Consider the following 14,382-nt stretch of genomic DNA (forward strand, 5'->3'; position numbering starts at 1 on the left):
GGCTTGTAGCCCTCTACATAATCGATATATCAACTGTCCACATCAAAGAATGGGGGTGGGGAGACTAAAAGTCCTTTAAGCCATTTCTTGGTACCATTCCAGTACCCAAGGAACTGGAAAACAGAAATGAGGCACATACAACAATGGCATTTAGATAACCAAAAATGGTTAGGAACCCTACTGGCAGGTACTGGAATGAAGTGTCAGAAAATTACTACAATAGAACTGTTTGGTTATCTGTTCATCTTGCATTGAGAGCTTGGTGATGACAGCATACTACATTTGGGACATTTGCCAGCCAACTACAAGGCTGTGGAAGCCTTTTTCCTGTATGTCAAAGTAGCCAAGCCAAATAAAATACAAAATTATTTTATTGAGGTGGGGAGGTTCCCTATTTTTCTGCATCCATCTTTTCTAATCATTGGCAAGTTGTGTTGATGTTTTGAAAGAAGTATTTCATTCTATGTTTGATATTCCTCTAGGCATTAAAATATAAACCCTAAAGTAAAGAAAGCCAGCATCCAACCTGCACCTTAAAAGGAGAGAATATTAGGGAGCCACTACGGCTTCTCCTTTTCTTTGTCATTCGTTGTATCTCTTCCCATCTTCCCGTCAGCACTATGAAGAAGATGTAGATAGAATATTTAGCCTGTACTGAGCTGAAAAACTTGGATAGGAACTTTTCCTGTCTGGTTCTGATAAGATTTCCCCTTCAACAACATCACATTTAGGATGCCCCAGGACCAACAAGAGCAGAGCGGGGATTTGGCAATGTTTATAATGACCTGGAGATATCACTCAGTCAGCTAGGCCCTCAGAGGAGAGTTCTGGAAGCCTCTCCACTTAAGTATACCTACCTGCAGTCACCTTCAGTTTGCCTGTATTGCCTCCCACTTGCCCTTTATGGCTAGTCACTGTTAGAAGCTAAGCGATCGAGGTGATGGATGAGGTTGAGTTTGGAGCAAGAAGGCAGGGCCAATTTGACCTGGAACACATTTGCAACATGCTATGAGGAAAGTCCAGCATCAGATAAGGTCTAAGTGGAAGGAGTTTTGAGAAGGATGTCCAAGTATAGATTGTACAATGCTTCCAAAGGGCAGAAAACATCCAACTCCATGGCTTAGATTCTTTGTGATGTAGGTAGCTGATCATTCTATTACAGGCAGCAAGACTGTCCAGAAACTCATGTCTTAGCATTCCAAGTACATTGCAGTTGGCCCAGAAACCCCTAGCATCATAGAGGACTATTTTTCCGCTTTTAGCTGATGCCTTCCTAAAATAAAAGTCTTTGTGCAAAGCACTGAAAGAAACCTGATATTGTTTTTTAGGGTTATCATTTTATGTAACTTACAATAATGACTATAGCTGGTCTTACATAACATATAGAGGATTTGAGGGAAGGAATCCAGCATGTGTGTAGGTGAAAATGGTGATGTAGATAGTTTTGGGAGGCCAGGAGAGTTGGGTGCTTAAGATATACTTCTCAAATTTAGTGTACATATGAATTCCCTGGAAATATTAAAATGTAGACACTAATTCAGTAGTTTTGGGATGGGTCCATGAACAGCACTTCGGGTAGCACCTCCCTGAGACTCCCCCTCCCCGCAGGGAGGTGTAGAGGGTTGGGGTATTTATTAGGCAGGGTTTAATAGGAGCTCCAAACTGTATCCAAAGCTATAGCTAACTCCCCTCTGGAAGCGATGTGTCAGAGACTGGACAAGAAGCATGACCTCTGGGATCTCTTTCAGCTTTACTTTTCTGATTTTGGGTTCTGAGATTCCAAAAAGGGATTCTAAAACTTTTGGGGTCACGTACCTCCGTGGAAATGATGAAGCTGTGTGCCCTCTTTCCCCGCAAATGCACAGGCACTGCTGATGCTGCAAATCCCTTCAGGCTCCGCGGACTTGCAGCCCTGGTCCAGGAATCCTGCCTGCCTTTCAGGTCGCGCACCCGGGCGGTTCCGCGCTCCTCGTCTGGGGCAGGCTCCCCGTCAGGCTCGGGGCGTGTCCGGAGGCGGGCCCGGGGCGTGTCGGGGCGGGCCCAAGGCGGGCACAGGCCACGCCCCTCGGCCGTGCGAGAGGCCGAGCTTGCTGCATTGCAGCCGCCGCGGCGCCGCTCGGCTCCTCACTCCCAACAATGGCGGCTCCGAGCCCGAGCGGCGGCGGCGGCTCCGGGGGCGGCAGCAGCAGCGGCACCCCGGGCCCCGTAGGGTCCCCAGCGCCGGGCCACCCGGCCGTCAGCAGCATGCAGGGTAAGAAACGCGGCCGCGCCAAGACCCCGGTCCTCTCGCTCGGCCGTCGGCGTCGTCGCGGCCTGCCCCAGCCGCCGCGGACGCCCCCGGACCCGGCTGAGGAAGCCTCTGGGGCCGGCGGCGTCTCCCTCTCTCCTTCCTTCCCGGCTTCCCGCCCCACTGCCGGCCGCCTCCGTCCCGGCCTGGATTCGGGCTCCGGCCTGCACAGGCCCGGGCCGCGGCCTCTGCCTGCGCTCGGCCCCTCGGCCCTGCCGGGCGCCCCACTGGCCCGCGGGGCCCACCTGGTCTGGGACCGCCTCCGCGGCCGCCCCCATCGCGGTCGCCGCTTACCTGGCGCCCGCCCGGCCTCCGTTTCCGGGAACGCGCTGGCCGGGGGCTGCTGCGGGGCAGGAGGCGCCGCCGGGCCTCGGTGCCGGTCCCTGCCGCCTCAGGTAGGAGGCGGCGGCGGAGACGGCGGCCCCGGCCCCGGCGCCCCTCGGCCCCGCCGCCCCAGCGCGGCTCCCTGCAGCCGCAGTGGGCCCTGCTCAGGGCCATCTTGGTTCTCGCCAGGACGCCGCAGGAGCCGGACCACTGAGCTGACCTCTAGGCTCCAGGGTCTTCTTGGAACCTACGTTTTCAACTTTTGCAGGGTTTTGTGTTCTGAAAGGGGCGGGGGTGGGGGGCGCGCGGTTGCTCATGCTTGTGCCACCTGTAAGGTAGGCAGACAGCCATTGGCCTGGGCATTTTGTTCCAGACCAGGGATTTCTGTGTTAGCATAGCAAGCGCGGGGAGGGGGTGGGGGGAAGAAAAAGAAAAAAATAATAGAAGACGACGATTGAATTCAGTCTAAATGGACAGATACAGGAAATAGGAAGGCAGGGGTCAAAGTGATACTGTAGTGTCTGGACATCTGAGGCAGCTCTCCTAATTAATGGCTTTCCCCACTGGGAATACTTATTAGCTCTATATGGCTTTTGACGGGGGGTGTTGTGAAAATACCAGGCCCAAGCCCGTTAGGGACCGTTTCCTTAAATTTACTGGGGAATTTTGAGTAGTAGTGCTATTTTTAAAACAGGGAATCTCAGAAATCTTTTGACAACTTTAGCAAACTGCTTATGTTGAATTATTAACAGAATTTGCCGGGATACTCTTGGTAGTCAGTGTGACCATGGTTACTTTTTGATTAAACTCTTCCTAAAAGGCATCCTGTATTTAGTTAAGTTCAACAGATTATTGAATATTTCATGTTTATGAGAGCATGCTGTGATTCAGGAAGCAGAGACAGGATTTTATTAATCTTTACAACCTTGTTCCCCTCCACGTGAGATAATTTTAATATACATAAAAAAACAGTAATAGATACATAGGATGATGTCAGAGCTCAGAGGACACTTTCTGTGTAAGCCCTAAGATAATTAATTTAAATCGAATTGGTTATTGGATGCCCACACAACACATACAGATGAAGTACAGGATTGGTTTCCTGGTTGTACAGCTTTATAGTCTAGTTGGTGGTAGGGGGAAATGAAACAGCAAAATGACAATTTAGGATTATATTGCTTGTCCAAAGTGGGTGACTTACAAGGTTTATAAAAATAACTCAAGGTTTTTTTTTGAGGGGGGATGGGAATGGGAAGGCTGACAGTTTGGAAAGCTGTATAAATTTATTTTTTTTGGTTCAGAAAATAATTGCGCATCTGCCACATGCCAGGCACAGTACTCTAGTGCTGAATTTATAGAGAAGAGTGAATTGGACACTCTTATCTGTGATGGAGTTTACCCTTCTGGGAGAATGGGGGAGGAAAGACTACGCAGGTAAATAAGAAGAACTTCTAATTGAGAAAAGTGATGAAGGTGGCAGGCTGGGTTTTGTGAGAGAAGATAATAGGGGGAGGGCAGTCTGCTTGGTAAGATGTTCAGAGAAGGCCTGTCTGAAAAGCTGACCCTCTTCTACTGCAAGAGGGTTCTAGGCAGAGGGAATAGTGTGTGTGAAGGTTCCAAAGCAGTGAAGAGCTTAAGAGTGTTCTAGGAATGCAGTGTAAGTTGTTTGGTTAGAAATTATCCTGATGCTCTCCGTTCTCCCCTCATTACTATATTTTGATACCCAGTAAACTAAACTTTTTAATAAGCAGAAGCCATTTTAAAGGGGAGTAGGACCTAAGACCTTTCTTTGAATTATTGCTGAATTTTTTTGGTCAGTATTGTGTCTAGCCTTGATTGATTCAGGAATGTGTTCATTGTATCTTGTTCTTGAACCTCTTTTGATTACTCAGAATGGAGAGAAGCACTTGAAATTCTCAAGATGTTGTCTAGCACTATCCAAGTTATAGTTTAAGTGGCAATTTAGTATCTCTCTGTTTGTTTGTCATGTTAGAGTCAAACCTTGCATACCAAACTTCATCTACCAAGTACCTTTTTTGGCTTTAGATCAGACTTCGCAGAGTGGTCCTTAGATGTTTGGTACACTGCCACTCTTTACCCTCAATCTGGTTCTACTTGCCACCCAAAAAACTACCTTTCTGGAAGTTGTTGATGACCGCGTTCTTTCAAACACGAGGATTCAGTTGTGGGACATAAGGAATATGTTTCATCCAGCAGACATTGGACATCCTCTTGTGTGATAAGCACTATGCTGGGCACTGGATAACCTTGTATACTTTTTCATGGCTTGACATTCATGTCCCAAGAGTGGTCCAAGTTGAGAACCATTTTTGTAATATCATAAGAGGCAGAGCTCTGCAGTCCTGGGTTTGAATCCCTTCTCTAGGACTTATGTATGCTTTTTGTGACCTTGGGCAAGGTACTTAACTTCTCTAAGTCTCAGTTTCTCAATTGGAAAGTAGGAATTATACTTACTTCACAGGTACTTTGAGAATGCATGTAAACATGGGACCGGCATAGTAAGGATGCAGTACATGTTAGCCATCATTGTTAGTAGCAACAATATTGTTATGTTCTCATTCATTATCAGTAAATAAGTCCATAACCCCTCATGATCTACAACACAGTTTTTTAAATCTTCATTGTTATTGGTTCCTACCCTTTCTAACCATTGTTGATTTAACCATTTTTCGTTATTGAGCAAATCCTTCAGGATATCCTAGGTGAGACTTTATTCTACTTCATACTCCAAATCTTTTATCTTTTCTGGATCTTAGGAGTCTCAAATGAATTATAATGTGAATGATATGAAATAGAAACCTAGCTATAAATTTGCTCTACTCATTTTTTTCATGGGGCAGTGCATGGCTGGAATGGGATTGATAATGAGTTCTACTTTATAACAGTCTTCAGAAGACGTAGCTTTGGTTACATTTTTATACTAACAGCTGTGGCTTCTAATCTGGCCATTTTTTTCTTTTAACATTTTTCTCACTGTCCCTCAGATAATGGAGAGTAGCTGTAATTTTATTACTCATATATTTGATTGTTTTCACTCTTTCTCATATCCATTCACCAACACACCCAATCTTTACAAGTTGAGTAGTTTTTATGCTTTGGTTGTTTGGTGACTAAAAATAGCAAAATGCAGATTTGTTTGCCAAGTTAGGTGAATGGTTTTGTAAAAATATATTTGACATTAGGATGAGTTTGCATTCGAGGAAGGAAAAAATACTCAAATAAGCTACTGTGGGATATAGTTTTATTCTTAATGTTTCATCAATAATTTGTCAATGTAGGTGAATTTAATATGGAAATTTCTTGCATATTAGGGCCAAGTACTATGGAATAGTATGATTCTTACTCCAAGAAATTTTAGTAAACTTAAAGCATGGAATTGGCTTGTAACATTCAAGAACCTTCTTAGCCATGGCTTGAATTTTTTATTGTGTTAAATCAAAAACCCAGTGAATTTAGCCAGGTTAGTGTGAAGCATGTGAAGAGAAGCAGATCCCACTACACCAGGTAATTAATCTCAGGTGTGCAAGTCTTATGTATAACAAATAGTATTAGGGTAGTATCACTGTTGGCATGTGGAGAATAGCATATTCTGGGCAATAGAGCTTGCCAGTTAGTTGAGAGTTCAACAACTTCTATAATGAAATTGCACAGGTGGGATGATTTCTTTTCTACTAGGAGCTGGTAGCAACTAAGTTTCCTATTGCATTTACTAGTGTTTAAGAAACAAAGAATGTTGAAGTGGAGAGAGCACTGGATTTGGACCCAGAAAGTTGGGGTTAAGGTATCTTCTCTTCTGGGTACAAGCTCTGTGACCTTGGGGAAATTACCCATTTGTTAAAATGGCAATAATATCTAACTTATAGGGCTGTTGTGAGAATCACATTATTAAATTGGTGCATGTGAAAGTGCTTTGAAAATTATAAAATGTCCATAAGTATGTAAGGATTATTAATAAACATGGTTGTTTACTTGCTTTAGTTACTAGTTACCAAAAATGTAATAGATTTAAAAGATCTCTTAAAGATAAGAAATTAAATTTATTGTAGAAGATTTAGAGCAGGGAAAAATAAAATCCTTTCCTTAAACTTAGGTAGCTAAGAAATGTCAGTTGTTAAAAAAGATGTTTTCTTAAAATGGTTAGAATAGTTAGAACCTATAATTTATTCTGAAAAACACAGCCATTTATAAAGTATATATTATAGGAAATAGTTATAAAGTATATGTCGTAGATGCCTTTGATTCTCTTAATGTGCTGATCTAGGCAGTTTTTTCTTTTTCTTTCCTTAGGTCTTAAATACAGGTTTATAATAGAAAACTTCTGGACTAGTCTAGTCTTTACCTATTTACCCTTAGCTTAGCATTTTTCACGTATCAGTTTAAGTAAAAATATGATAGATTGATTCTACTTTACAAAACACACAGAAAACTTTAATGAAGTGTATCTGTTAAGAAAAAGTGAAGTAAGATTTAAAAATGAATGTGTTTTTTTTCAGTAATATTTGAATATATAAACTATATATGAAATACCCTGCTTTTGATTATATTTGACTCTTTTTCTATTTTTACCAATTAGCGTGTGGTTTTCAGGAACCATAGGAGGCCTTTATCTTAATTTTGAAGAACTGAATTTTGCAGACACTGAAGAGTTCCAAACCTTTGCTTGTTTTTCCCAATGTGTTACATGTCCTTTCTTTTACTATTTATTAAACATAACCTGACACAAGTCCAGCTCAGCAAATTAGTCCCTTCTCAAAGTACATATTGTGTTTCTTATATGTTCCCTTAAAAATGAGAGCAACTCTAATATTAAAAAAAGAGAAAAACATCTCACTTTTAGAATACATATTTTCTCACATTTTCCTCTAATGTATCTTATCAGAGTGAATATGTGCTGAAATTTAAGATGGAATGTTAGTTAATCCTGTATTTTGAGTCTTTTTTTTTTTCTTTTTTTGTAAATTTCTGTTCTTTCACACCATTTCTTTTACCTAATTTGAGAAGCTGGATTGATTGGGGCCCATGGAGTTTTCCTTATTTTTAGGGAACTGGATATCATAATCAACTCCATCCTGCATAATTTAGGTCAATCTCCTTTGCAATCTCTATGAGATAGATGGCCCAAATGATACAACCTGAGGAACTTTAATTCAGATTTAAAGAAAGGGAAACTAACAGTTAACACAACTGTTTTTCACTGTCCTTGGCTAATTTGATGATCAGAGCCACTCTTTAAGGGTAGGTGGGCATAGTCCCTTTCACAGATTAGGGAATTGACTTTCAAGTTAAGTAATTTGTTTTAGTAGAGGTAGGTTTTCATCCAGCTGTGTGAATGGTAGCCTTTGCTCTTCTTACTACTTTACTACACAGGATATCTGAGTTCTCTTTAAGACATTTTAGCCATTCAGGTCTGAAAGAAGAATCCTTGCCAGAAGTGATGCAGATTCAGGAATAGAAGCACAAGATTATTTTAGGTTTCAGTCAGGGGGTGGAAGCTGTAAGGCACCTTCTGGGTTGATTTTGGAGCCTTGGTGTTCTTCATGTTATAGAATTCTAAACTTGCAGAGAGGGTTTACAGTGGCATTTTGAATCTGGAGACATTTTAATTGGGAATCTGCAAGTAGGTATTAATAGAAGACTTTAATTACAGGAGACCAGTATAGATTTGAAAAGTAATAGAATCCTCTTAACACTATATATAACATAAAAGGAACTCATTTAGCATAAAAAATAACAACATATGTTGCCATTCTGGCTAAATTTGTTGTCTGGACAAATTACTGTTTTTGCTAATGGGCATGGGTGAGCTTCTAACCTTTTCCCTCCAACTTCAGAAAATCTTCAGGTGTCTCTTCACACTCTTGGTAAAGTTGGAAATTTAATGTGTACTTGTAGAAAGGGGTCAAGGAAAAGGAGCTATATAGGTTTGGCCTAACTTGTGACTGTTTAGTGAGAGGAAGCATTGGCCAGTAGATAACACGACTCAAGATGGGCCTTTTGAAAGAAGAAAACAGTTACATTGTATGGAGCTTGATTCTTCAAGAATAACACATCACCGCAGGGAAAGAGGACTGCTGTGGACACTACAGCAGCTTTTGCAAGCTATGTTGTGTTTCATCTTACCCAAAATCACTCAAATAAAATTTAAAAAAAGGGAAACTAAGAAAAATGTTGCCAGACATCTCTCTCTATATATGTGACATGGCTATGTCTATTTATTGCCTGGCTTTGCTAAAAAATAAGTGACATTACGTGACTCCCCTCATGCTTTTGGCAGTTTATCTGGGGATCTAGGTTGGGTGTCTGTCAAGGGGAAGTACCCATCTTTTGGGGATTGTTGGAGTCCTCAGGACACCAGGCTGTGCCTGGGAATGGTTGTGGTGGAAGTGCACAGAGTTGGGTGGGGATCCCCAGGGCCACTGGGAGTCCATCTTTTCTTTTTCTTCTTTTTTTTATTTAAAGAGATGGCTCACTCTATCGCCCAGCCCAGGCTGGAGTGCAGTGGCTGTTCACAGGTGTGATCATAACCTCTGCAGCCTTGAAGTCCTGGGCTCAAGCAGTCTTCCACCTTAGCCTCCCAAGTAGCTGGGACTACAGGCACTTGCCACCACACCCAGCTGAGGGAGTCCTTTCCTTTTAACTCTCTCAAAGTGGCTGGGAATGAAAGGAGAAGGACTGGTTTTGTGTAGGTTAAGCTGGTCTGGTGAACACCTAGAAAAGGTTGGGACGGTGCCGTGATTATTGCTCACCTGAGGGAGAGACCAGGAATGATAATGACTGATAATAATAACCTCCTCTAGTCTAGGCTCTTTGTTGGATATTTTAGGTGTATTTTCTCATTTAATCATCACAAATCACTTTGGGTATTATTCTATTTTATAGATGAGGAAATTGAGGCTCATAGAAGTTAGATACTTGCCTAAACTCACATAATTTATAAGTTTCTGTGCCTGAGTATACATACTGTGCTTCATCGAGCAGGCTTGAGAAGACAATATGGCATTTGGTTACGTAGCCAAAGAGTAAATAAATAAGATGGTCATTGGCCAAAGGGAGAAGAAGAGCTGGCATATGAGGCAGAGAAGATCCTGAATTTAAAAAATGTGGAAAAGATTTGATTAGTATTTTATAAAGTCATGACTGGTTCTGGTTGATGCAAACAACCTCGAATTACTAAATTAGGATGGCTCCCTTTTGATAAAGTTTGAGAAAGTTCAAGTAAGGAAATCTAAAAAAATAACCCAGCAGAAAATAAATTTGTGGAATTCACTCTAAGAACAATGAAAATAAAAATTAGGGCAATTTTAGATAACTCCTTAGATTTAGAGCCACGATGATGTTCTTTGGATAGCTGCAGTTTAAGGCACATGCTTTAATTTTGAGGTTGAAGTTGGAAGGCATCAAACAAGAGTCTTCAGGCTTGTGACAGAAGGCAGACTTTGTAGCATGGTCTATGGACATGACCCGGTAAGGCAGCTCTGATTTTCTGTAAGTGTGGGTTCATGTGGTAGTTCATAATGTACTTTTTCAGCAGTACAAAATTCCAGAATGTCCAAGGAATCAGAAGGGACTACTGAGAAGGCGGGAAACCAACCACTTAAGCCCTGCCTCTTCCCCGGTTTACACTTTCAACCTAAAGGAAGGGGAATGGAGATTACTGCAAAACCCTGTAAGGGCTATTACACAACAAAATTAAGTTTAGAAATACAGTTTTCAAACTCTATAAGATGATTACCTGATGTTCTTAATTATATATGAAAATGAGAAAACTAGTGTTAAAGTGAAATGACTTAAGTTTCACAGTTGGAACTAGAATTCTGGTGTCCTGACACTCTTCATTTTGTTTTGTACTCTATCAAATACTCTTTGCCTTTTGTTTTTATTAATATATACCCTACATACATCCTAGACAGCCTCTTAGACTAACATGTACTACCTCACTTTATTTGTAAAAACAGTAAATTGTAGATTTTGATTTATGGCCATATAAAAGATCTCAAAATTGAGGAAGGAGGGTGAGAATGAGGGACAAATGCAGGAACGAGGGTGGGAGAGACCTAGAGAGAAAGAGGGAGAAAAAAACCTCCACATACCCTTATTTCTTTTGTAGACTTGCATGCATTCTGTGCTATACATCTTGATATTTATTCTTGGAAGGATCTAAGATTTAATTAAAATAAACTTGCCTGGGCCAGGAACAATGAACAAGACTCACATTTGCCCCCACTTACAATAGGGAAATTTAAGGGAAGGATCATGTAAAATTAAGTCCCAGGGTACAGATAGTTCACCAGGATATAAAAAAGTGAGGCACACAAGACAAATTAGCTGGTTGCTATCAACAGATTAAGCTGATATCTAGTGTTCCCAGACATGTAGGAATTGGTAAGTGAATAAGGAGACAGAATTTAGGAGACAAGGGAGACCTCAAAAATTGAACATATGTGAATGAATATTAATGGACTTTATAGCATAGCCACAGATTTGCATTTTGTAAAGTTGAGGGTATTGGAAATTTTCCTCGCTTTTCTTTCCCACCATCTTTCTCTTGTATGAAATTGTTGGTGGTTCCTTTCACCCTTCCCTGCTCTTCAGATGTAATGAGCTAGTGGAGCTATTTGGTACTTTCCTACATGTATCCTGTAAGCACTAACTCTCTGACTTTTGCAGGTCTTTTTCATATATATTTGTATATAGTCTTTTAGAGATACAGAAAGACTTAGCTGGAAAAGCTTTTTATCTGATTTAATTGATAAAAAAATTATAGAATTGCCAAAGAAAAGGTGAGCCATTATGTTCTAGTTAATTTAGCTCTTAGTTGCCACTGGTCTCTGGGTTAGTTACCAAGTCTTTTCTTAGTGAGAAATAATGCAGAGAGATAGATGTTTGTTTGAGGCCCCAGAATCCATTCTCCTGGTCATTTCATCCATATTTAGATAAAAAGAGCAAATCTGTATTTATGCTTTAAGAATTTCAACCCCCCCCTTTTTTTAACTATTTACATTGAGTGCATACTGATGACAGAACTTCAAGTTTTGAGAATTTTTAGCACCTAAACTTAGCTTCTAATGTGTTAGAGTAGTAGTTGGTGATATTCTACTGTTCTCCGTCACATAGACTTTTAACTTTCTATTTATTGTACATTTTATTCTATGCCTTCTATTTTACATAATCTTACATACAGATCCAACTTATTTCTTTTTCATATATCTTTCAAATTTATTTTTCTCCTCCTTTCACCATTCAAATTCTTCACCTCTTCTCTCACCTTTTCACCTTTTCTTTTTGCTACCTAGTAACAACTATTCATCACAGTATTTAGAGCTACAAAGAGAAGAGTAAAAATTGCTTTGAAGTTGAGTGTTTCCACAGTCTCCTCTTCAGCTGTGGTAGGAGGTGAGTTTTACAAACTCTTCTTTTCCAGTGGGATGGAGAGAAGACTTGCCTGCTGCTTCCAGTGAGCCCTTTTCTCTAGACTTGTGCTCAGCTCATTTTGCCTGGTAGGCCAGCTGGCTTTTAGTTGCTTAGGCTTAGAAAACCCATGGATCTCTGATTTTTCTTTCTGAATTCTGTTCCTGCTGCACATTTGGTGGGGCAGCATATTGACCTTCGGTGGCAGAGAGAACAGGGCCATTTCACATTTGCCTCAAGGACTACTTTCCCGTGAAGTCTCTCCATTCCCACTTCTTCTGCATTGTCATTTGTGTCTTTAGGTAGTCAGCAGTGGGTTAACTTTTATGGTGCACCAAGGGTACCGTCATGTCAGAGAGCTCCATTAGGATTTTTCAGTTTTTGTACATTGTTGGTATCTTCTTAGAATCTTAGGAATTTTGATAACTAGATGGGAAAGATTACTTAAACGTATCCTTCCTTCAATACTAACTCTTTTTCCTACATGTTTTCATTGAATTTATATAAACACAAACTCATTCTAAATTACTTTTCCCATTTTGTTCCCCAAAGCAATAATAAACACAAACATAGTCTACCACTAAGAAAACCAGATATTCACTAAATAAACTAGAGAGTGAAAGAAAGCTTTTATTTTAAATGTATTATTTTACTGGGTGCATTTTATAAAAAATTTACGTATATGTACAATATGTATAAGGTATAACGAGATCTAATTGCATTTGGAAAATGTGTTCATGTTTCTAAGGGGAATTCACAGTTTTATTTCCTGTAACTTCTGAAGTCCTGCTTTGCCTTATCATTCCTAGAGATGCCATCTTTTTTTCAGGCCTATTTTAGAAGTATTTTAGCCCCTGTTCAGCAGTTTACTGTCTCATCAGTTGAAGTTAGCTAATTGACTAGAAAATGTTGCTTTATGTGTGTTTCACAATTTAAGAACTACTAAAACTTTTGAATCATGGGTGATAGTTAATCATGGGTAGTTCTAAATCAGTAATTTGAATTAGTAAAATAACTTGTAATATATTATGAATTTGTAGGTTGAAAACATTGAAAAAATTGACAACCATCTTAAAAGTTACTGTTAACTTCTAAGGGCTAATAGCAATTCTTTGTATTGAATAGATATGAAAAGTAAAGATTAAGATAGTGTAACAGAATTTAAACTTGATTTCAGTTCTATACAACGCAATACATTGAAAGAGCTTGAGTTTTGAAAGAAAGCCCATGTGTTACCGTTGTCTCTCGTGGGGGTAATGTGATTTGAATTGGTCTTGAGTTAGCTTTATTCAAAATATAATATGAAAGTGCAATGTCATATTCTAATTTTGGTTTGTTTGATTTACAGTAAATGAACTGGAACTTATCTCTTTTACTTTAGGCTTTCAGATAAACTTCTGTGAAAAGGCACAAAGTAAGCTACAAATTTTATGATACTATGCTACTTATTTTTTTCATATCCATCTTGGTATTGGGAATGTATCCTCTATTGTTTCAACTAACAAACCATGGCAATTTTACATTAAAAGAGCTTCCATTTTTCATTCTTTTTTTCAAATATAAAAAAATTGTATTGTTATATTCTTGTTTATAAATCATTCTTGTTTTCACTTGAAATTGAAATAAGAGCAAGATGTATATAGGTATTCAGATGTATATAGGTATAGAAAGATGTATATAGGTGGATAAAAATATATATAGGTATTCAGACTTAACCATAATTTAATTCACAAATTGAAGGAAATTCATTTTAAGACTCTGGTGCAAAAAGTATATAGCTATATTCAGAGATTGTGTGCTTTAAAGTTGACTTATTTTAAACCATACATTGAGTGCATTTTAATTTTTTTTTTTTTAAACAAAATTGTTTCTTTCCCTGCCTCCCTCCCTTTCCCCACCATTCTGTATTAGGACATTAATCTTCACAGAATATAGAATAGATTTTCTATTAAAAAAAGCAAAGTTTATCAAGCTGAAACAAATGTATTTTAAACTTAAATGTCATTTGTATAAAGTGCAGTTAAAAAAATCCCATGTCAAGGAGACTACTCTCTAGTTAATGTAAAAATGTCTCAAAATGTAAGTAGTTTTAGCTTCCGCTTATTTATTTATTAAGTAGTGAAGAATGGTGACCACTGTTTGATATGTATCATTCTTAAGTAAATTGGTTCAAAGGAAAAAAGTTTAACCTGGAGAAAACATTTCTGCTATGTTTTAAAACTTTTTTTTGTTTGTTTTTTTTTGTTTGAGACAGAGTCTCACTGTGTTGCCCAGGCTAGAGTGCCGTGGCGTCAGCCTAGCTCACAGCAACCTCAAACTCCTGGGCTCAAGCGATCCTACTG

At 39.6% G+C, this 14,382-nt stretch overlaps 1 protein-coding gene across 2 annotated transcripts in view; it reads left to right on the top strand.

Annotated features, from left to right (window-relative positions):
* The first annotated feature begins 2,073 nt into the window (after positions 1–2,073).
* The window catches only part of MAP2K4 (mitogen-activated protein kinase kinase 4), a 124,434-nt gene continuing 112,125 nt past the window's right edge, over positions 2,074–14,382 (top strand). Inside the window, exons 1-2 of one of the 2 annotated variants that reach the window (XM_012653953.1) lie at positions 2,137–2,251; positions 13,422–13,454. In XM_012653953.1, the coding sequence (XP_012509407.1) occupies positions 2,137–2,251; positions 13,422–13,454 (148 nt within the window). Of the gene's footprint in view, positions 2,252–13,421; positions 13,455–14,382 lie in introns of both variants that reach the window. The other variant, XM_012653952.1, reaches the window with a different exon arrangement.

Source organism: Propithecus coquereli, unplaced genomic scaffold (assembly GCF_000956105.1).
Source record: "Propithecus coquereli isolate 6110/MARCELLA unplaced genomic scaffold, Pcoq_1.0 Scaffold435, whole genome shotgun sequence".
In the NCBI taxonomy this organism is placed as follows: domain Eukaryota; kingdom Metazoa; phylum Chordata; class Mammalia; order Primates; family Indriidae; genus Propithecus; species Propithecus coquereli.